Source organism: Plecotus auritus (assembly GCF_963455305.1).
Source record: "Plecotus auritus genome assembly, chromosome: 7".
Taxonomy (NCBI): Eukaryota; Metazoa; Chordata; class Mammalia; order Chiroptera; family Vespertilionidae; genus Plecotus; species Plecotus auritus.
Genome location: NC_137774.1, coordinates 39,293,535 through 39,315,131, shown reverse-complemented (window position 1 = coordinate 39,315,131; position 21,597 = coordinate 39,293,535). Strand labels below are relative to the sequence as shown.

The 21,597-nt window shown below is 53.4% G+C and overlaps 1 protein-coding gene and 2 pseudogenes across 3 annotated transcripts in view; all 3 read right to left on the bottom strand.

The window, feature by feature from the left end:
• Nucleotides 1–12,654, bottom strand: part of LOC308252565 (phosphofurin acidic cluster sorting protein 2-like) — a 63,341-nt pseudogene extending 50,687 nt beyond the window's left edge. Inside the window, exons 1-3 of the transcript in view lie at nt 12,646–12,654; nt 8,511–8,645; nt 435–572 (exon numbers count right to left, since the gene is read on the bottom strand). The product of the transcript in view is annotated as a phosphofurin acidic cluster sorting protein 2-like (transcript). The remainder of the gene's footprint in view (nt 1–434; nt 573–8,510; nt 8,646–12,645) is intronic.
• Nucleotides 12,655–13,109: 455 nt separating this feature from the next.
• LOC308253084 (ral guanine nucleotide dissociation stimulator-like) lies at nt 13,110–15,443 on the bottom strand. Its single transcript, XM_080678155.1, has 5 exons — nt 15,415–15,443; nt 15,284–15,328; nt 14,911–14,970; nt 14,594–14,688; nt 13,110–13,776 (listed from the first exon to the last, which is right to left on the bottom strand). Exons 1-5 carry the CDS (start codon nt 15,415–15,417, stop codon nt 13,716–13,718), a joined length of 264 nt encoding a protein of 87 aa, XP_080534281.1. The 5' UTR covers nt 15,418–15,443; the 3' UTR covers nt 13,110–13,715.
• Nucleotides 15,444–15,978: 535 nt separating this feature from the next.
• Nucleotides 15,979–21,597, bottom strand: part of LOC308252563 (phosphofurin acidic cluster sorting protein 2-like) — a 39,563-nt pseudogene continuing 33,944 nt past the window's right edge. Inside the window, exon 3 of the transcript in view lies at nt 15,979–16,179. The product of the transcript in view is annotated as a phosphofurin acidic cluster sorting protein 2-like (transcript). The remainder of the gene's footprint in view (nt 16,180–21,597) is intronic.

The following is a 21,597-nucleotide window of genomic DNA, read 5'->3' as shown; positions in this document are numbered from 1 at the left end:
GCCTCCCCTTCCTCAGATGTGCAATGCAGAGCACTCAGCACCTCCCTCAGACAGCTGTCACAGGGACCCATGAGTTACTTAGCTCAGTGCCTGGTGCACAGCAAGCAGGGGGCAGCTGCGTGTCATTAGGAATAACAAAGGGAGGGCCCTCTCACAGTCCCAGGGCCCAGGACCACTGCGCAGGGCTGGTCCTGAGGAGGCCCAGGTGTCAAGGAAACCCCGAGAGCAGGACAACAGGTGCGCTCCGGTCTGGGCCAGCCCCAAGTGCTGCCTGGCTGGAGGCTCTCACTTCAAGTGTAGGGGTCGCCCCTGGGCAGCCTCAGTCTCCCTCCCCATCATTCAGCTCACCCTGCTGATCACCTGGCCCAAACCTGGGTGAACACACCCCTGCCCCCACCAAGGCCTGGGGGACCCCAGGGCCCGCAGACACTCACCGAGAAGGTGGTCTTGGTGACCTCCACGCTGTTGTGGGAGATGCCCCCGCTGAGGCTGCCGGGGAGGCCCCCGCCGTGCGGCTTCTTCTGGCTGGTCACCATGGTCTCCATGGAGTGGCTGCGCACGCGGATGGCCCTCTGTGGGGACAGCAGGTGAGGGAGGCCTGAGAGTTGGAGCCAGGCCTCTCCAGATGACCCCGCTGCCTCAGTGGGATCTGCAGACACACTCCAGGCTCTCCTCGCTCCTCTCTCTCGCTCTCGCTCTCTCTTTCTCTCTCCCTCTCTCTTGGCGGCCCACATGCTAATCACTACAGTCTGCAGAGGACTTTCAGAGGCTCTGGGCACGTGGCACTCTACAGGCAGAGGTGAGGGAGGACACTGGACAGAGGAGTCTGAGGGGTCAGTGCCTCAGATGCCCTGCAAGGTGGACAAAGGTTGTTACCGGGAAGGAAAGTGAGGCTTGGAGAGCTTACCAAGCCTGAGCTTCCTCATCTGCAAGTCAGGAATGACATGGTCCAAGCAGCAGAAAACTAAGCATTCTCCTATATTTAAATACCGGGTATCCATTCTGCGTCACCCCAAAGTGTGCCTGCTACAACTTGGTGTATGTTCGCAGTTGGTACACTGTGGCCAGAGCACTTCCGGGTCCGTACACTGAGCCACACCACACCCGCAGAGGCTAAAGATGAGCCCGCAGCTGGTGCCGCTGCCGACACAGCATACGCACTCTCAGACTCCAGGTTTTCGGCCTCAGAGGGCCCGGAGCTTCTCAGGCCGCGTGGAGCCCTGTGGCCACTTAGGGCCACCAAAGAACGAAGGGCCCATCTGTACACATCGCAGTGTCCAGGAGGGGACAATCAGGACAGTCACTGGTCCCGGTGCCTGCAAGGATGAGTACAGTTAAAATGAAGATTGTTGCGCCCACAGCAGGGAGAGGGCGGGGAGGTGCCGGCTGCTCTCGGACTGCTCGGCAGAGCTCTGCCGGCCACCTGTGTTGCTCTGGAACCTGACCCAAGGTTAGAGTGAGGCAGACAGATCCCACGTGGACCCGAGGGAGGATTTCCTGACACGGGAAGTCCTAGAGGCTTCCACCCACCATGTGGACGATGCTCCCTGGTTCTGAAGGCCTTCAAAGATGACAGGAGTTCTAGGGAGGGAAGTTTCTCTCCAGGATCCCACAAACCCCACATCGTTTCCCTTTGACCAGTCATTCAGTCCCTCGATAATGCGGCCAGGTGGCCACACATACAAAGCTCTTAGCAGAGCACCCGGCACATACTAAGTACCCAATCAATGTGGCTGCTCTTCTTGTTAATAGCAAGCATTTGTCACGTGCTACCTGTGTGCCCAGCACTGCAGAAACTGGGAGAATTGTAGGAGGGGAGTCAAAGACGTAGGAGAGATGGCCCCTGCCTCCAAGGAGTGTACAGTCAGCAGGGAAACAAAACATCCCTAAACTTAGGGCAATGGAAAAGGCCCAGAGCCGCTGTGTTAACCAGCTGTCCAGGTCCCCACGGCCTCAGAGCCACATGCAAAGACTCACGGATGCAGACATTACTAGTTGCTCAAATACAAGTGCCATCCCCCCATGTTCCTTGCTGGCAGAGCCACAGTCTGGCCCAACGTCCCCTCTTCCTCCACAGGACAAAGGAATAAATCATGACCCTCTCAGGCAGTCACATCATCCAAGCCCTTGCCATTGGGACATGAGGGGACGTCACTGTGGGCTTCGAGGAAAGATCTCCTCTGATTCCCAAAAGAGGTGTGACACCTCTGCGCCTAGGACCGCAGCAGCCGCCATGGGCTGTGAGGGGTCAAGCCTACGGGCGAAGCTAACAAGATGGGGATGGCAGAGGGGCAAGGGGATGGAACCTGCCTGCCACTGACCACGTGGAGCCATGAGCCACCTGGGCCTTCTGGTTAAGTGAGCTAGTGGATCTTCCTCATTGCGTGAGTCAGCTGAGGTGGGGAGTTCTCGGAAACCTCAGCTTCAAAACACTGATGCAGAAGGACAAAGGTGGGACACTGCCCCCATCCTCACCTGGTTCACACCCCGCGTGAACCCCATGTGTCTGTTTACACGCTCCACGTGTCCACCTACATGGAACGGCCGCCCTTCCCTCCCTTGAAGCATTGAGTCTACAGAAAGGTCGTCCCAAGAAAGCAGCAGGAATGCTGCACCCACCCCAAATCGCAGGTCCCCCTGGAGCTCTCCCCAATGTCAGGAATTTGCCAAGCTCAGGAATGGCCGAGGACCGCACCCTGCCTGCCTTTCAATCCTGGGAAGGAAGCTGACTCAGGAAGGAGGGCCATTTGCAAAGATGATGGTCCTGGAGGCGAGCTCCCCTTGAACGAGGCAGGGAGCCCACCAGCCGTGGATCCCTGATGGCATTCATCTGGCCTGGCCTGTCTGAGCCGAAGATGCCCCCTCGAGGGACTTCAACTCTCTCTCTTTCTAGACCACAGAAGAGCGTCACCTAGCAACATGGATAAACAGCCAGCACCTTCTCTTCATTCCACCACCCAAAGATCAGTCAGACGTGTGCCCTTGGCAAAACTGAAGGCAGGGAAGGCGTGGCACCACTCGGAGGTGTCCTTGGATAAACAGTTTCCTTAAATGAGTCACGTGCTCCATCAACTCAACCTCATTCCATTCTGTTGGTGCCTCGTGTGTGCCGCCACCACCATCGTCATCAACTGTGATATGTCAATGAATCATTTATGTTCGGATGCTTTCTCACTGTCTCTCTGCAGAGGAGATTAAATGAGCCCTGCGTGACGGCAGCTGTTCCACTGAGCTTCACACATGTGATCTTATTGCATCCTTCCAGCTCTGAGATGCAGAGAAGACAGACACAGAGAAAAGGTCCTGAAACGCAAAGGACTGCCGAGGAAGGTCACACCAAAGGTAAGAGATGGAACCAGGACCCTGGGTTCCAGATGAAAGGGTCCCAAAAACCAGCCCAGCTTGAACATATAATTCAACTGGTTGATGGACTGAGGGTGATTAGAAACCAAGTGATTTCGGCCTCCTTGACATTAGGGAGGACTCGTGTCCTCTAAAGCCGTGGTGCTGCTCAGTCAGTGAGGTAAGTCTGAGGACACAGTGGCTGGCAGGGAACTCCAGGGATGTGCGGGGCTTGACTCCTGGTTTCCCCCGGCACTTGGTATGTGAGCCTCTCTGAGACAGTCTTCTCCCCTGTACAGCGTGGTGATGGTCCCCACGTGAGCATGACACGAAGGATGACCAATCCCTGGCGTGACACCTGCTTACTCAAGGTCATCTCTCCTCCCCACTCTTAGGGATGGGAAAAGAGGTGATGGCTACCTTGAAACCCTACAATGATGCTCCATTTGGACAAAATCACGCAGTGACATGGTCTAAAGAATGTCACATGTCAATCTGAGGTAGAGCTGGACACACTAGCCTTTTCAAATCGGTCAGAAGAGTCAGGTACAGGGCGAAGAAGAGGACAGAGGGCAGTGATGTGGACAGAGGGAGGCAGGAGAGAAGAGGACAGGCCCATGAAGCCTTTGCCAGGGCATCAGGAGTTCTCCAGGGACCACCTGGCACCTCTCCCACTCAGGCCCTGCATATCCAGGCCACAGTTCATGTCCTCTCCACTTGCACCTTCCCAGGGATGGGCTGCTCACTGCCTTCGTGGGCGAACACCCTGGCCTTTGAAAAGATCTTCTGCACACCACGCTGAAATCTGACCATTTCCAGATGTTGGCACCATGGACTAGTCTGTTCCATACTTCACACAACTATCCCTATCTGTCCTCAGATGCTCTCCTCCAAGCTCATCACCTATGGTTCTGTCCCCCACCCTGAGTCACCGCGGTTTCCCAGCCCTCAGCACACCTTGTGGGGAGTGAGAAAAGAGGGGTGGAGTCACTCCCGCATGTCTGCGTGTGTCACACCAGCTAGTGTCACAGAGGGAGCCCGTCTCCTCCGGGCCTACCCCAAACCCCACTTCTTTACAAATGGGTTTTGTGAGCTGTTTCAATCTAACAAATTCAACTTGGGGGACTCAATGCACAAGGATAACACTAAGGGAAACGCATGCTTATCTGTACCAAGTAAGCAACAGAAGCAGGGCCGACGGAGAGAAAGATGCTAATTTCTTGCCAGCTGTGATGGCCCCCTAATCAGAAGAATCTGAGGTCAAAAACAGGGTCTTCTGCCCCTTTGGCAGCACAAATAAAGGAGGAAGGCTGATGGGAGTAGGAAATATCCCTCCATGTCTTCTTTCAGTCAGACCAGAGCTCCAATCCATGAGCTGCCCCAGCCAGGGAGGGCACTTTGCCAGAGTTACTTGCAGAGTGGCACTCTGGCCACTAGGGGTCAGAGCAGACCAGTGCATAGGCTGCCAGCCCCTCACAGGTGGAGAGACATTCACCCAATACTCCTGCTCTCCTTTGTCCCAGTTCTGGGGTTGGTGGTGACACTCTCCTCTGGCCCTCAGGGCCCCCTTCTGCATGAGGTCATCAGAGGGTTGGGCTAGCTCAGGGTTTCTCAAAATGTGGCTCCCACGTGCCTTGTGTACATATGTTGATACATCAAGTAGCATCCCTTTGCCTTTCATTTTATTAGGGACCAACAGAAACTTCAACAGCGGGCAGTGGCTGAGCATGGCATTTGAGAACAACAGTTCAGAGATCAATATTTTTCAAATGTGAGTAATACCCAGCTGCTTGAAAAAGAAAACTATTCTGGGTGGAGGAGGGCGATGGGGGAAGGAATGCGGGACATCTGTAACACTGTCAACAATAACTAATGTATATGTTTTTCAAATAAAACTATTCTTGCAAGACTCCAAGACTATGTCCATACACCCCCAGCACCGGTGGCGCCGGCTGCATTGGCCCCTGCCTACTTACTTTTGTCTTTCGATGGTGAGTCTCACTGCCAAAGTTTAATCTCGACTGGAAATGCATTTTTTATATCATCCACTATGTAAAAATGCAAAATGTGTAAGTGTTTGTAGAACTGGAGGATTCCGAGAATATCCCCAAGCTTCTCAGAAGCAGGTCTAGTCGTCCATGAACTAACTGTTCTGTTTCTCATGGAAGAAACACTAAGCCGACAGCCAGTGAACTGAAGCCAGATGTGGAGAGGAGAAGAGCTACTCTAAGTGGTGTGAGGAGCCAGGAGCACAGCCTGGGGCAGCGACGGGTCTGCTTCTAGGCAGAGGGAAAAAGGGTCCCTGGGCTGTAGGGGAGGGGGAACAGCCACAGAGGCAGGGATGGGTGACTGGGGTCGCTGTGAGTCCTGGGACTTCTCGATTATGTTTCTGTGTATCTGTGTGAGGAGACCTGTGACAGCAAGGAGACAGCAGGAACTTCTCCTCCTGGAACTGTTTCATGCACCACTCTTGCAAGGACTTCGTGGCAGTCCAGACAGAACGCCAAGAGGAATGCCAATGATTCTGACACCACAGCACCGTCCAAGGTGCCTGGGAAGAAATAGCGAAACTAAAGACAGTTTCCTGAGCTGGGGCAGACCACAGCCTGGGACACCCACCGAAGGCAGTGATGGAACGCATAGGGCAAAGAGCTCGTGCCCCGACGGGAGGAGGAAACAAAGCTACTCATATCCGGCAGAGCTGGGAAGGTGTGCTTTGGGCGACTGACCGTGACGGCCCCTCCCTCACCCCACAGTGCCCCTGGGACACGGGCATGGAAGCAGAAGGTAGAAGGGACTGTCCTCAGCCCACAGTTGGAAGGAGTTAGGGTTGAAGAGAAAACTTCCCTGGATTACTGGATCAGAGACAAGGAATGGGCAAGGCCTGAAGATCTCCCTCCCCGTAGTCAAGCCACTGGAGTCGGCCGAGAGGCAGGGGACTAGGAAATGGCCTCGCGTCACTGTCCTTTAGACCCACAACCTGAGGTCGCTGCCGGGTCGTTTTATCCGCTGGGCACCGTGGGCATGGTGTCCACGGCCTGCAGGAGTTGACAGGTTACAGAAATATTTGAAAACTGAAAAAACTATTGTTAACTCCAAAAGGCAGAGAGAAACCTGCAAAACGGAAAGCAGCAAATCACTAGATGTCTGCAGTCAGCGACAGCTCGAGTCATGAATAAATTACATCTGCTATGGAGCCAGGAGCATTTGACATGCTTACCAGGATGTGGGCGGAGCCCACGGAGGTGTTCCTAGTTACCTGGTCTCCCATTCACCCCTCCCTCTGCAGGGCTAGCTGCCCTTGCTCCCTCTCCTCCCCCCTCCCCTTCTCCCCCATCCCCCTTTCCTCTGAATCTCCATTTCTCCCTTTTCACCCTGGCCGCCACTGTCCATCAGGGCTGAGACAGATGTCCCAGGAATCTCCCACCAGCCTGGACATGCAGTTCGGCTCCTGCCTGCACCCGAGTGAGGAATCTCGGCAGCTGGCCCTTGGGGCCAGCAGGCCCTGCCCTGTGCTCTGTGCCACTGCCTGACAGGGGGGCAGACCCCAGGCTTGCCCGGGCCAGGCTAGTGAGTGGAATCTCAATTGAGTTGGGACCCAGAGGCGGTGTCATGTGGCAATTGGGAACACACGCTTCGGAATCTGCCAGACACAGCTTCGATTCCCGAATCTGTTGGGTGACTTGGGACAAATTATTCTGTTTCTTCGGGTCTCCGTTTCCTCATATGCAAAATTACACTCCTAATTATTGAAACTGAATATCAGTGATTCTACCCATAATCCCAGCCTTGCACTGGGCATAGGGAGCAGCCGTGAGAGTTTAGAGGGATGATGGGTGTTAAGCTTTCACTTTACAGGGCAAAGCTAACAGCGCACATGTTCACCAGGCATTGACTGTATTCTGGGCCATGCGACCTCTTCAGACTATTTGCATGAATTCTCCCAACAATGCCAAGACACAGGTCCCGTTGATCATCCCTGTGCTGTTAATGTAGCTCAGAGACTTGAAAGACTGTGCCCAGGATCACACAGCTGGGATTCTAATACAGGCAGGTCCAACCCCAACCACACACACTGTCCCCAAAACGGTAGCTTTATAAATCCTTCTGCCACGGGCAATCAACAGAACATTGACTAAGAACCAGAAAACCCGGGTTTGAAACAAGGCTTTACCTCTGAGCGGGTGTGAGGTTTTTTTGTGGGTTTTTTAAAATATGTTTTTATTGATTTCAGAGAGGAAGGGAGAGGGAGAAAGAGATAGAAACATCAATGATGAGAGAGAATCATCGATAGGCTGCCTCCTGCATGGCCCCTACTGGGGAATCAAGCCCGCAAACTGAGCATGCGCCCTCCTGACCAGGAATCGAACCATGACCTCCTGGTTCATGGGTCAACACTCACCCACTGAGCCACGCCGGCCAGGCAGTGGGTTTAGGTTTTGAGCAATCCTGTGGCCTCTCGTCCTGTCCCCTGTGTGGGAGTGGAAATAGCAAGGCCCGTGCTAACCGGAAGGGTAACAGCCAGGCTCAGATCAGATGCTGGATGTCAGTGCTGTGTGGACCAGCAAGCGCTTGGCAAGCACATGACAACGGATCTTCTTTATGCCAGGCCAGCGAAGTGGCAGTCCCAGATCCCCTTGAATACTCCCAGGGACAGGGAGCTCGCTACTTATTTTAGCAGCTCATTCTGGCTAGAAAGTCCTTCCCTTTGCAAAGTCCTCAGGGACTTGCCTCTAACTCCATCACACTGGCCCTGGCCAGGTCCTCGGTGCCCTGCCAGCTGGAGAAATCCTTGCGGAACCCCACACCAGCTGCTGAAGACAGCGAAGACCTGTGTCCTTGCTCCCGTCATTCTGCCCTGGGCGCCTGACCACAGAAGGAGGCAGGTGGGAGCAGGAGTGTTCTTGGTTTGCACTGGCTTCTCCCCTGCTAACTCTTCCCCCAGCCCCAGACTCCGGGCCAGCAGGAGAGGATCCAGGTCAAGACACTCGCACTCACACTTCCTGATGCCCTTGTCCTCTGCCAACCCCTGCAGTGCCCCTGCTGGTCCTGCCACATCTGGCTGGCACTGGGCTCTGGGGTCAGGATCATGTGGATCTTGGACCTCTTCCCTTGTTTGTCCCAACCCTCCCGGCCACAGCAATCGGCAGCCGCCCTTGTGCCTGTACCTTGAAGGACTCCAGGAATCCCCCGTGGCCCCCATTCTCAAACTTGTCCTCTTCCGGGCCGAGTCCCAGCATGGCCTGTGTGTGGGCATGGAGCTCATCATGAAGGTTGTCCAAGAGGGCAGCCCTCGTCCGGTCCTGAGAGGGAGGAGGGTGGAGTTTGTGAAGCAGGCACTGAGAGCAGAGGGGGCTCCAGATGCCTGGATGAGGACTGCTCTTGGGGCCAAGTGCATCTTGGTGACGGTGTGGACCTCAGGCCAGGCTGGGCTCCACGCTCACAAATGTCGCAATTGACACTACAGCTCAATGCCCAGCCCTCTGCTCTCTTCCCTCTGCCCCTTCTCCGTGGGCCGCCCCACCCTCCCAGCTCTACCTGACTCCTGGCCTGGCCCAGATCTCTACCCCAAGCTCCACATCCATATACCACTGCCCACTGCTCCTCTCCATCCAGATGTTCCTCCAGAGCCATCCATACAACCTCCAGGGGGCGCCATGCACCCAGATCAGGACTGGCCCTTTCAGTAACCCAGCCTGTGCAGGCACCTCCAGATCAGCAGTCCCTAGCACAGCTACCTCCCACAGGTGGGGGTGTCTCCGTGGTGCCAGCAGGCCAGTCAGCACTCATCTGTATACATAGGGCCACCTCCAGACATGCTTCTGTTGCTTCAGGAGCCCCCCTCCTTGAGATCCCATCATCCCGGTGGGTCACTCCTACCTCCTACCACAGTCTCCTACTAACCCCTCAATCAGGCCACATTCTTTAGGGACAAATTAGGCAACTGTCTCCAAAATCTTCTTCTGTTCCACCTGCAGGAAACTCGGTACTTGTCCATGAGGTTGCCTCCTCCACCTCCTACTCTCACCATTTCATTAGCACCTCAGTTCTGAGACCATCACCTCCCTCCACTTCAGGGACATCCTGTCCTCACCATACTCCGCAGCTTGTCATCATTAAGGACATGTCTGACTTCTCCCCGCCTATGCCTCACTCTCCCCTTACTATTGTCCATTCCCTTCCCCTTCTCATTCCACCCGCTCTCAAACTCAGGAACATCTGCTTCCCCTCTCTCCTCCTCACCAGGACTGCTCAGGAACTATCATGCCTGGAACCATCATGCCAGGGCTCCCAGAGCTGGTGTCTGACTTGCTCTCTGCTCAGCCATCCCTGTTCCTGTCCTGGGAACCAACCTCCTGATGATCCCAGTAATTGCAACCCCACCCCCACATCCCTGACTGTATCCTGACTCAATTCTGTTTTTCTAATTCTTCCCTCTGCCTGAAATGTCTCTCAATGCCTGGCTTACCTGGTTAACATCCTATATCTCCACAGACTAGAAATGGCAAGTTCTCTTTAGGGACTCTCTTTGGAAGTGGACACACAATACTTCTCCATAGAGAAATGTCCTCTTCCTGTCACCCTAAGCCCACTTGTGCTATGGGAACCACATGGCATCATTGTCCTCATATATCTGTATTCCAATGAGAATGGTGATGGAAAAGACTTTACCATCACTGGTCTCTAGTACTTAGCAGTTCCAGCACACAGGACTTACTCTAAAACCATTTTTTTGTTAAAATGTATTTGTGCAAACTCTGGTCCATCCCATCTACTGTTACCAGCAATCCTAAAGGTAAAAAGTCCCATGGCCTCTAAGGTAGACCTAGCCTCCCTTTACTTCTCCAGCCTTTGTTTAATCTCACAATGCTTCCCTCAATTGCCATGGTGCATGAAAAAGCAGGATACAGTGGGTAGACAAATCCTTATTCATCTTCTGATTTGCTTTAGGAATCCCATCCTAAGGAGCCTGTGTGATCCCCAGACGGGCTCGTGTTCTCAATGCTTGTGATACCAGGTCAACCGTAGGACTCATCACACCCCACTAGAATTTCCTTAATATCCCTGTCAGACCAGAGAGGTGCTCACCTTGAGGGCATGGACTGTGTGCCTGGTCCAAAGCTTATTCCCATTTGTCCTGAGACATTGCAGCTTTTTGCAGGGCAAGGAGCCTAAAAGGGTGTTAGTCCCATCTCTACAGGGTGGTTTGGAGCACTGAAGAGGATTGGTGTAAAGGGAGAAGCCAGGCTGTCTCCAAAACCTTGTTCAGCCTTGGGGCGTGAGAAAGAATTGCCTCTGGGCTCTGGTGAGACGGAAGAGCCACAGGAAAAAGCTCAGCTGAACCAGAGCTCAGGGGCTGAGGGCGGAGAGAGGCTCTGACCCCAGAAGAGATTTGGAAGCGGTGCCTGTGGAGGAGATGAGTGTGGACCCCGGGCCCTGGGACATTCCCTGTCCCCTCTTCAGTGCTATGGGCCAACAGAGGAGATGCTCAGAATGCTGTTCAGTGCAAGTGGAGCAGGGTGGAGTTTCTGTCCAGGTGCAGGTGGCAGTCAGTGTTCAGGAACTGCTTGCTGCTGGTTAAACCCTACAGCATTCTGCAACGTGGACGCCAGGGGGCACTTAAGACCATATTTTGCCCATGTACTGGTGGGAGATGAAGTCAAACAAAATGTGGGTTCCCAGGGGCAGCCCTGACATAAAGGGTCCCTGCCCCAATGCTCATCAGTCAATTTCCCCCAAAGTCCCATTGTCCTGAGCCTCAAGAATGTCACATTTGTAGAGCAGATGGTTCCTCAGAGACTAATTATTCCCAACCTATAAGTCACACTAACACGCTGGCGGCCCAGAAGAAACAGACTTGCTCAAGGCTCTGAAGGTTTATAGAGTTAAATTTTATAGAATCTAAATTAAATTTATGTTTAAGAGTATTTCATTAAATTTTCTTTAAAATAGACTGTAGGTTACTCAATAGTATGAGAAAAATAGAGTAACATTGTTAGCATATATAAAATAGACACAAATATTTTAAAACTGTATCTATAGAGCTTGTAGGAGCCCCATCTGCCATGGCAGCTGACATGCGCTCTGGCCCAGGACCTGGGACCACAGGCTTCCCAGGAGCTGAGGTGAGTTGCCCACAAACTGCAGGTGGTTCCACATCTGGAAGTTCAGTGACGGCTGTGCCTGGAGCCTGCTCTGGCTCTGGAGAGGGCACTAGAGTTGGCATTTCCTCTTTAGGTGTTTCTTCATCTTGCTCTGAGCTGCTTCTGTAGATACAAGAAGAGAACATGTTACCACCATAACTACCATTTTTGTGCCTTTCTAGGAAGGGAACATCCCATCTCCATCACTGAAGTCCCAGTTCAAGCCCCCACCCCAGGAAGTCCTCCAGACTGCAGGCCACAGTCCCTGACCTGAGCGACTCTGTGCTCCTGCCTAACCCAGCCTCTGGGAGCTCTTTCCTCTGTGGCCCAGCCCCATCCCCTCCCCACTCACACACACTTCCCAAATCCACATGCACAACTCTCTTTGACTCCCTCCCTTTTTTCTAGGAGAAGCCCTCACACCTCTGCCATCTTGCAGAAATCCCACCATATGTGGGAACCAGGGTGTTGCCACCTTCTCCAAGTCACAGTCCCCATACTCTCCTTAAGGCTCAAATCCAAAGCCCATTCACTTTTTCTGCTGGTCCAGAGATCCACTTTCTGCTTCAAAATATGAGAAGATGCGGGGATACTTCGAGGAAGAAGTCACATTGACTGTCCTGTGGACGCTACCTGCCTGTGCAGCCTAGTGTGACTGAGTCACTCCTGACTAGAAGGAAGCGCTGGAGTGCAGTCTGGGGACAGGGCATTTGCTGAATGAATGAGCCCAAACCAGCCTCATCTCAGATAGATGGGTGAGCCTGGGGTCCCATTTCTCACCCCTAGGATTTCTAATCGACTTGACCCACTACAGGGATGCATAATGGAATCTCCAATCTCTTTATCACAAGAGAAAATAGCTTAGCCTAAGGCCTGAGGAGAATCACAAATAAGGCAGAAGCTTCTTTAAGAAGAAAATGGCCAATTAGAACAACCATAGCCCCTCCAGCCACCTCTCCAGTGTCCAGGCACCCAGAGGGCCTTTTCCCAGGAGGAACAACCCCCCTACCCCCCTGAGTCCCTACAATAACCCTATGAGGCTGGGTCTAGGCTCTCCCCATGTTCAGAGAAACAAACACTCAGAAAGATGCAGTGACCTGAAGACTCACAGCAAGCAGGTGGCTGAGTGGCCACTGTGCTGTGGAGGGGCAGGGCTCACCTGGTACATGGTTGGTCCCATACACGTTGGTTAGTAGCAAATGTTCTGTATTAACACAGAAGGGTGGGTGGGGACGATGGTGGGGCCGCTGCCCAGGAAGCTGGGCACCAAGTACTTGATCAGTATGCCCAGTCACTGTTCCTGGGCAGCCTGTACTGTACATACTTCTATTTTATTTTATTTTTGCCCTGTAAGGGTCAAGTTTATTTGGAAGCCTGAGTGAGTGGTGTTGGGGTCAATATGAAGGCCCAGGGCTGGGATGTCTGGCCTCCATGTTGGGCTCAGGATGCCCCCCAGGGAGGCCAGTCCTTGGCCTCTGGCCACCCAGCTCTGAGTCTGGGCACAGGATGGAGCCCGCACCCTGGGAAGCAGAGTCCTGGCTCCAGGGAGGGCAGGTGGAGAAGGTGAGGACAGTTCTCCCTACGTGGGTCAGGGTCCAGAAAAACAGACTTGCTCAAAGCTCTGAGGGTTTATAGGGTTAAATTTTATAGAATCTAAATTAAGTTTATGTTTAGGAATATTTCATTAATTGTTCTCTAAATACACTCTATGTTACTAAATATCATAAAAAATACAGTAAAATTGTAAACACATGTAACATGAACACAAAACGTTTAACACTACATCTAAATGGGGGTGGGGGTGCCCTTTCTTCCATGGCAGTTGACAATCGCTGTGGCCTGGGATCTGGCACCACAGGCCTCACAGAAGTTGGGTGAGTTTCTCAAATGCTGCAGGTGGTTCTTCTGCCTCTAGAAGTTCAGTGAAAGCTGGGCCTGGATCCGGCTCTGGCTCTGGAGAGGCCACTTGGGTGGCGTTGCCTCTTGAGGGTTTTCCTGATGTTGCTCTGGAACGGGTTCTGTAGATCCAAGAAGAGGACATGTTACCACCCTCACTGCCTTTTGTGTGCCTTCCAAAGGCACACTCACCCACACCACCTCCAGAGGCCTCTTCCTCCTCCTGTCTCGGCCTCAGTGGGCTCAGGTGCTCCCAATGTGACTGGAGGTACTGGGCCTGGTTTGGCAGGTTAAGGACTGGAAAGTTGAGCTCTATGGAGGCCAACAGCATCATCAGGCTGGGAAATTCTGGAGGTGCTGGTCCAGCCAGATGCCCAGCGTGCAGGAGATGGCCCTGGGGAGAGAGAGAGGTGGGCAGCAGAGTCTGAGGTGTGCCCATTCCTTCCACACGGCCCTCCCAGAGGTCCTTTGCCTCCTGCTCCTGCCCACCCAGAAGCCAGACCGACTCCTTGTCCACCTTCAGTCTGGCAGTCCTGGCAGAGACGCGCCTGGTCACCCAGGAGGCGCTGGCAGAAAGCACTCCTAACTGACAGCTCTGGATCAGTGAGGGAACCACCTGTCCCCTTCTTCAAAGGAACCTGACATGGTCTCTCAGAGTCCCTGTTCCCTCCCATTAGGACTGAGAGGGCTGGTGTCCACCTTGTTCATGTCATTCAATGGCACAGAGTAGGTGCTTCAGGAATACTGACCAATGAGCGAACAAACGAACCCCAGGGCCTTCCTATCACCTCAAACTTTGGCTCCTGCACCTACATGCTGCATAATTCACTAGCTGTGCTGTGTGGTTCTTTGCCTCCCACTGAAACTGAACTCCCACCTGCTGGGGTACACCTGACAAGCTGCCACTGAGAAGGTTCTACCAGATTAGTGAGCAAAATCCCGGGATAGGGGTGCAGGCAGGGCTGGGATTAGGAGCGGAAGGGTATGAATTTTCTGAGGGTCTGACTCTCTCACTGAGCTCCCACTGCTCGCCCACACCACCCATATCCACATGCACAGCTCTCTGATTCATGTCCTTTTTTCTAGGAGAAGCCCTCAGACCTCTGCCCTCTTGCAGAAATCCCACCATGTGTGGGATCCAGGGTTCTGCCAGAACCTTGAAGTCACAGTCCGCATACTCCCCTCCTGGCTCTGACCCAAAACTGACTCACGTTTTCTGCTGGAACAGAGGTTCACCTTCCTCTTCACAAGACAGGAAGATGCAGCCACAGGTAGAGGAGGCCAGGAGGACGTCACATCGGCTGTCCTGTGGACACCACGAGCCTGTGCAGCCTAGTGTGACTGAATCGCTCCTGACTAGAAGGAAGCTCTGGAGTGCAGGCTTAGGATCTGCTCTGTGCACTGGATTATGGTCAGTGCCTAGAGATGAGTCTGTACCTGGCTGGGCTTCTAATATTTTTGCTGAATGAATGAGCCCAAACCAGCCCCATCTCAGATAGCTGGGTGACCCTGGGGCCCCACTACTCACCTCTGGCATCTCTGATCTGGAGTCACCTGGGACAGCGACCCCTAATGGGATCTCCAATCTCTTTATGAAATGAGAAAAGAGCTTAGCCCAAGGCCCCAAAGAGAATCACAAATTTGGCAGAGGCTTCCTCAACAGGAAGAGGAAATGACCAACTGGCTCAATCACAGCCCCTCCAGCAGACCTCTCCACTGTCTAGGCACCCAGAGAAAACTTACCTGTAGGACCCCAGCCAGTCCCTACAATAACCCTATGAGCTGGCTCCCGGGATCACCGAGGGTTCAGAGGAATGAACACTCAGAGAGTGCAGTGACCTGAAGGCAAACAGCCAACAGGTGGCCTGGTGACCATGTGCTCTGGAGGGAGAGGGGCTCACCTGGTAAATAATTGGTCCCACAGCTGTTGGGTGGTAGCAAATGTTCTGTAGTAACAGACAGGAATGAAGGTGGGTTCCCTGCTCAGGAATTCGACCACTTTGTCCAGACAGTGTGCCGGGGCGATACGCACCATACAGGTCTTTTTTTTTTTCTCCCTGTGAGGCCGAAGTTCATTGCGAAACTCCAGTATGTGGTACTAGGGCCAGTTGGCTGGTTGGCAGCTGGATCCTAAGGTTAAGCTGACTGGCCTCGGTGTTCTGCTCAGATGCCCGCAATCAGAGACCAGCCCTTGACCTCTTGCCACCCAGCTCTGAGTCTGGGCACAGGCTGGAGCTGGCTCCCAGGGAAGCAGAGTCCTGGCTTCCAGGAAGGGCAGGTCTTCAAGGCCAGAACCTTCTCGCTAGGAATGTTGGGCATCCTGAGGCCAAAACACATCTCCCATGATTCTCCAGCTCAACACTGCCCTCCTGACTCCCACCTGCCAGAGCGTTCTGGTTATTGAACAGAGCAGTGAGGAGCTCCCAGTGAGGGGCAACCCCCTTAGGTTCCAGGCTGTGAGCGCATTCAAACCCAAAAAGGTTTCCCTTTGGTTTCCAGGGTCTGTGTCTGTAGTAAACTGAACTGTTCACAGAAAAGCAGCTGGGTCCTTCTGGGCAAGGCCAAGGCAGGGTGAAGGGCAGGGGGAGGGGCAGGGCTAGAAGGTGGAACTGGAGTGTCCAAAGATGCAGACGGGGAAGTGCTTGACGTGGGAGGACCACTGGGCTGCCAGCTGGAGAAATGTCACGTCGTTCCACTCCACATCGTCGATGATGACCGGCAGCATGTTCTGCTGGTGCTTGGCCTTGCAAACCAGGCGACGGATGCCCTTGATGCACTGGCTATTGGACTCCACATCCTCGTCCTTGATTTCCTTGGGCGCCTTCTTTTTTTTCTCCTTGGTGACCACTGTCATGGACATGGCAGGTGTTGCTGTGGCCTTGCCACTGCTGTGCAGCCTGCTGACCTGGACAGACTGGAAGAAGCACTTGAGTGTGCTTTTGGCGGTAGGCAGTTCTTTCTTCTCCACGACTCTCTTTGTGTGTATTGGCTGGGCTGCCGTCCAGTAATCCACCTGCAGCTCCATCATCTCTGCATGGACACTCTGGCTGCGGGAGGACAGGCCCCCACTCATTGACGGGGGGGAGAGTGTGTTGGATGAGGCCTTCCTGGCAGGGGTCGGAAACTCACTGGAGCATGAGGGGGCCGCATCACCTGAGTCTCCTGACATGGATGAAGATGGTTCCACTCTTCCAACCTTCACTGCCCCCACAAAGGGGATGAACTTCTTTGAGGACTTCTTGTTGGGGCGCTGCTGCTTAGACATGAGCATGGCCTCTGCGATGGGCAGCAGGTAGACACAGTTGGCCCCCGCGACGTATTCTGTGATTCTCGACACAACGTCCTGTGTGTCCTGCAAGGTGTTCAGAGACTCCAGGTTGTTGAACATGTCCCACCAGTACAGGTCATGGAAGAAGTTGTAGTAGCGGCAATCCATGGAGCCCAGGTAGCTGGCCAAGGGGTGGGAACCCAGTGGGATGACCAGGAAGCGCATGTAGTCTAGCCATTGGGGTGGCTGGTGGGACAGCTGCTCCACGAAGACCCCCAGCACAGCGCTGAAGTAGGGCTGTGCTCCTGCCACCGCGATCTTCACAGGTGTCAGAGCCTGGGAATTGCAGTTGCAGTATCTCTGCATCCAGGAGACGATGATGCTGAAGGCCTCCTGGACGTCATCTGTGGAGCAAGTGCACACCACGGGCAGCGTGTGCCCCTGCAGGATGTCCGAAAGTAACTGGCCCTGCCAGTCTGAGATGTTAACCAGGATGATGTTCTCAGGCAGCTTATCGTGGGAAATGAGGATGTTGTTTAGCTGGTCACACACGGGCTTCCTGGGGATCTGCCGCTGTCTCTGTGGTTCTGGGTCCTCGTTGTCCGGTCTGTTGCACCACTCATTCAGGGATGTGCTGCAGCCCCGGTGGCCAGACTGCTTCCTCTTGGACCTCCTGGAGGGGATGCCTAGAGACTTGGTGAAGCGCACTATGGATGGCAGCTTCCTGGTGAACCAACCCCGGGCGGAGGACTCTGCCTCCCGGCTGTCCTCCAGCTGTGCCAGCTGCTCCCCAGGGGAGCGAATTCTATGGGCCATTGAGTCAGAGCCACTATCACTTGACGTGCTGTCAAAGTATCGCCTGAGCTTGGGCTTTGGGGTGCTGGGGACGCTGATATCGTTCTCCATGTCCAGGCTACTCTCGCTTGAGCTCTCCACAATGTCATACCGACGGTCCAGGGCCTTCTCCACTTTGGGGACATGTCTCACAAGGGCCTGTTCTGAGGACGCGACCTTCTCCGACACTTGGGCCATGAGCATAGATGCCACGGCTTTCTGGTGATAATTCTGTTGCCAGGTCATGCACCTCCTTCTTACTATCAGGTTCCCTTCCTCAAAGTTCTTCTCCTGGGACTGCCTGTGGGCAGCACTGTAGCTGGCCACCTGGTAAAAGAATCTCTCAGACTGGCCGGCAGAGTCGGTAGGCGAGGTCTGGGCAGTGGTGCTGGCCTGCCTGGCACTGGCCTCATGATCGATGGGCTGGCTGGACAGGGAGGCCATCCGGATCTTGTCCACCTTAGTGGTGGGTGTGCTGTAGGCCACCAATTTGGAGTCACTGTGGCTTGGCGGCTTGCCTCCCGGGGAGCACGTGTTCTCAGGCAGGTGGGCCAGACTCAGAGGTTCCTTTCGGATCCTGGCGCTGTGGAGGCCCCACATCTCCATCTGCAAGCTAGAGTCTGACAGGCCTTCGATGCATGGCCTGAGCTTGGGATTGGGGCTGCTGAGGACACTGTGATTGTCCTTCATGTCTGGGCCGCTAGACAGGCCTTTGAAGTATGGCCTGAGCTTAGGTGTGGGAGTGCTGAGGACGCTGTCATCGTCCTCAATGTCTGGGCCACTGTCACTGGGGTTCTCCAGCATGTCATACAGGAGGTCCAGGTCCTCCTCCACCTCCGGGACATGCTCCCCATGGTCCTGCTCAGGGTCCAGGACCTCCTCCAACACTTGGACTGTGTGCAGCCATAACAGGACTTTCTGGTGGTAGTTCTGTTGCCCGGTCATGGTCCTCTCTCTCACTTCCGGATTCCCCTCATTGAAGTCATCCTCCTCCTGGTCCTGCCTGTGGGCATCATTGGAGCTGGCCTCCAGCTTGGAGAAGAAGTCCTCACACTTGCACTCAGAGTAGTTATCCGAGGACTCAGCCTTGGGACTGGCTTGCCTGGCGCTGTCCTCGTGGTCGATGGGAAGCCTGGACAGGGAGGCCATCCGGATCTTGTCCACCTTGCTGGTGGGTGTGCTATAGGACACAAATGCATTGTCACTCTCACATGGCTGCTTGCCTCCCAAGGCCCACGCATTCTCTGGCATTTGGGCCAGACTCAGAGGCTCCGTTTGGGTCATGTCACTGTGGCTGCCCCACATCTCCGTCTGCGAGCTAGAGTCTGACGGGCCTTCAAAGTATGGCCTGAGCTTGGGCCTGGGGATGCTGAGGACGCTCTCATCATCCTCCATGTATGGGTCACTTTTCCTGGGGTTCCCCATCATGTCAGACTGACGGTCCCTCTCTGACACTTTGGACCTGTGAAACAGCGCCAGGACTTTTCGCTTCAAGTTTCCTCGTATTGATCGCCGCTGCTTCTTTGGCTTCCCCTTCTCAAAGTCATCCTTGTGCAGGTCCTGTCTGTGCTTTCTACTGCAGCTGGCCTTCCGCTCAGAAAAGGAGCTCTCACCCTGCCCCTCGGTGTAGTTACCTGCGGACTTGGCCTTCGGGCTGGCCTGCATGGCACCGTCCTCATGTTCGATGGGCTGACTGCACAGGGAGGAGATCCAGATCTTGGCCACCTTGGTGGAGGACTCCTGCACACTGCTGTAGAGGCTCAGCATCTGGCCACACTTGGGGTTTTGCTGCATGACCTCAGCCATGTGGATGGCACCCGTGGCCAGTGTCTTGTAGCGCACGGCAGTCCTGTTCTTATAGCGCTTCCTCTGCTCCAGCATGACCTGTAGCTTGTTGCCTTCTCCCTTGAGGAAGTGGGAGTACTGCAGGGAGAAGGTCAGCGCCAGGTCGGTCTCCACTGGTCCACTGGGAGGCAGCACAATCTCTTGGGACCTCAGGATGCCCTTGGAGTCCTGCATCTTCACAGAAATCACCACAGAGTTGAGGTCTTTTGCCAGCTCCTTGAAGATCACTAGCTTCTTTAAAGTGAGACTGCACCACCTGGGCACGCAGCCGGGTCTGGAGCAGTCCACCGCCCAGATGGCGAACAGCTTCTGGGGTACCTGTGTTTTGAGCACAGTGGATGTGCTGGCCAGGCCCACAGTTCGTGAGGAAGCTGCAGCTGCTGGCACCTTACTGGTCCTTTTCCTACTCAGGGTTGATGGTTTGTCCTCCTGTGGTGGGACAGAGGAGGGACATGATTGGTGACAAGAGGTGGGGCATAAGTGATCGAGTGTGGAGACACAAAAAGTGGCCACTCGCTAACCTGTGATTAGGTCAGGGAAGGCCTGGGTGGTGGTCTTTTAAACTCAGAGACCTGAAGTTGTCACAAAGGATGTCCTAAAGTTAAAAATTTTAACTAAAAGCAATTTATGGTGGGTCACCATGTGCTAGGCTGGAATCCTCTCTTAAAAAAAGTCAATCTTTACCTTCACTGAACATGCCTTTAACTTAACTGAACATAGCTTTAGAATGTCAAAGGAATTTTCCTTGTTCTGGACACTCTGTGCTCTGTGGAGACCACAAATCCCCTCATTGTTATTGAGTTCATTGTTGGCTATTCTATCCTATATCCACCTATGGAAAGAAGTATGTGTCTATCATTTTACTTTTTATCCAATCTATCACCAATGGATTTCATGCAACCCACATACATCTCCACTTTTGACTGTAATATCTAAAATAAGGTGAAAACTGCCATTCTCCAGAGCATTATTTCAATCCATTGAGATTTTGCTTCAAGGCAATTGACAGTTTGGCTCAGATAAAATCGCAACAATCATTCACAGTTTTGACTGCTTCTTACATTGACGTTTACTTGGCACAATACAGCAGGATCCCAGAAAAGCTTGCCCAGCACCACCCTGCAGACCTACACCTGGTGCTGGGATGCAGCAAAGGGCCCATTGACCCACCAGTTCCCTGCCCGTTGGGTGAACTTGTGTGAGTTGTCTCTTGGATCCAGGTCCTTCCCTTGCTTGTGCTGCTGACTTTATTTGAGCCATATTTTTGAATACTCTTGGTGGAACTAAGGTTAATGGTTGACAGATCCCAGGCTAAGGAGAGACAGGAGGAAAAATGGGCCTGGTTCTGTGTTTTCTAGTGGAATTGCCTTTTGAGAGATTGGGGACAACACCTTGGCTGTATAAATGAGAGCTGATCTGGTTCACCTAGGAAGATAAAGGGGCACATCCTCCTTGCTACACGAATTTCAGGTGTTCTTAGACAACTGAGGATCTTTGCAGATGTGTCAGAGGTCATTCCTCACAACATGCCTGAGCCCCGTAGGGAAACTCCCACACAACTGTAACTACACCAACTCGCTCTTCACGGGGAGCACTAATAAGGTGTGGTCCACCTGCACTGGTAGCCCTTCTGGTTGTTTTACACAGCAGGGAGAGAAACCGAGGCACAGAAGAGGGTTGAATGAGACTCTAGGGGATGAGCATCGTCCAGCTCAACCCACAAAGCAACACACTTCAACCCACTACATCACACCCTCAAAAATGTGCTGAGACTCTGCAGACACCAAACAACAATAAAAACAACAGCAGCAAACAAACCTCTAGTTAACATGGGAAGTTGTGCCTCCACGGCTGGGAACTCCCAGACTCCAGCCCTCATTAATATCCCTGATAGGGAGCCTTGACTTGCAAGTGCTTTACAGAAATAGGAAGATTTATCTAGAAAATAGCAAGTATAAAGTGACCAATACACAGTTGTCTTTGCGTGCCTAAGTTAATTTTTCGCAGGGAAAAAAGAAAAACTAGAAAAATGCCGGCCTGAAAATTAAACTGATTGAATGAATAGGATGCATATCTTGATTTGGAAATTAGAAACTTTTAAGGAGAAGCACCAATAAACTCTCCTTAAAAAAGAAATTAATAAGAAATTAAGATGGCGGCATAGGTAATCACCTATACTTGCTGCCTCTCACAACCACATCAAAACCATGACTAAATGGCAGAACAACTACCACCCAGAACTGCGGGAAAGCTGGCTGAGTGGAAGTT